The following is a 949-nucleotide window of genomic DNA, read 5'->3' as shown; positions in this document are numbered from 1 at the left end:
CCCTGCAACGTGGGGCGAAACGTTGGCTCATTAAAATAGTATATTTCTACTATTTGAGTTTTTTTTTTTGACCGCACCCGGACCATATTCCTTTCGTTGTTTTTTTTGTTGTTTTTTTCGTTTCTTTAATAACAAATTGTTAAAAACAGAAGTGTCAACTAATTAAAAATATTTCAGGTTATTGCATTGCATCTCTGAGCGACAGTAAAAAACGTAATGGTCATATCCCTTACAGAGACAGCAAGCTGACCAAGTTACTTGCAGACAGTCTCGCTGGAAGTGGTGTTACTCTCATGGTATGTAGAAACATATTATATAATATGCACTCATTAGAAATAATATATAATGTAATCTTAACTATAATTATATGAGATACTAATAAGATTTCGACTAACCAATGTTCAGTACATACATTAAATAATTTTTCGGATTAATTTGCATAAGTAAGTATTAAGGAAGGGAGCGGATAGCTCAGTAGTAAGGCACTGTCAAGGACCCGGATGCGAATCCTGTGCCAGATCTTTATTTTTTGTTTTACTGTAGCTGGCCGTGAGGAAAACTTATGTGTTCGGGGTTTATCCAGGCTATGTTGGTAGTAACGTACTCAGGGTACGTTAATTGAGTAAATATCTGACGGTAGAGCTTGATTCTGGCCAAATCACCACCTTGCACAACCATTGTTCTTTACAAAGTATTGTATCACTGACCCTTCATAGGTTTTAATCAGTCAGATTTAAATTTTAATTTGAATAAGTAATTAAGTGATAATTAAGTACAGTAAAGGTATTATAAACCTCTATAATGGAAAATATTATTCAGGTTCCGACCAACAAAATATAAATTTAATACATCAGAGATCCGTTACTTAGGACTACATCTCGACAAACGACTGACATGGAATCCTCATACAAGACTAAAAAGACAAGAAACTGGTCGTAGATTCCGACTA

At 34.6% G+C, this 949-nt stretch overlaps 1 protein-coding gene across 1 annotated transcript in view; it reads left to right on the top strand.

The window, feature by feature from the left end:
* The window catches only part of LOC106692798 (kinesin-like protein KIF12), a gene marked incomplete in the record, with an annotated part of 134,643 nt that overhangs the window by 98,918 nt on the left and 34,776 nt on the right, over positions 1-949 (top strand). The window contains 1 exon segment of the mRNA XM_067047557.1: positions 178-296. Within this exon segment, the coding sequence (XP_066903658.1) occupies positions 178-296 (119 nt within the window).

This window comes from Halyomorpha halys, unplaced genomic scaffold, assembly GCF_000696795.3.
Source record: "Halyomorpha halys isolate HHAL.00 unplaced genomic scaffold, Hhal_1.1 Scaffold72.1, whole genome shotgun sequence".
In the NCBI taxonomy this organism is placed as follows: Eukaryota; Metazoa; Arthropoda; class Insecta; order Hemiptera; family Pentatomidae; genus Halyomorpha; species Halyomorpha halys.
The sequence above is the reverse complement of the archived record's forward strand: the minus strand, read 5'-3'. Positions and strand labels throughout refer to the sequence as shown.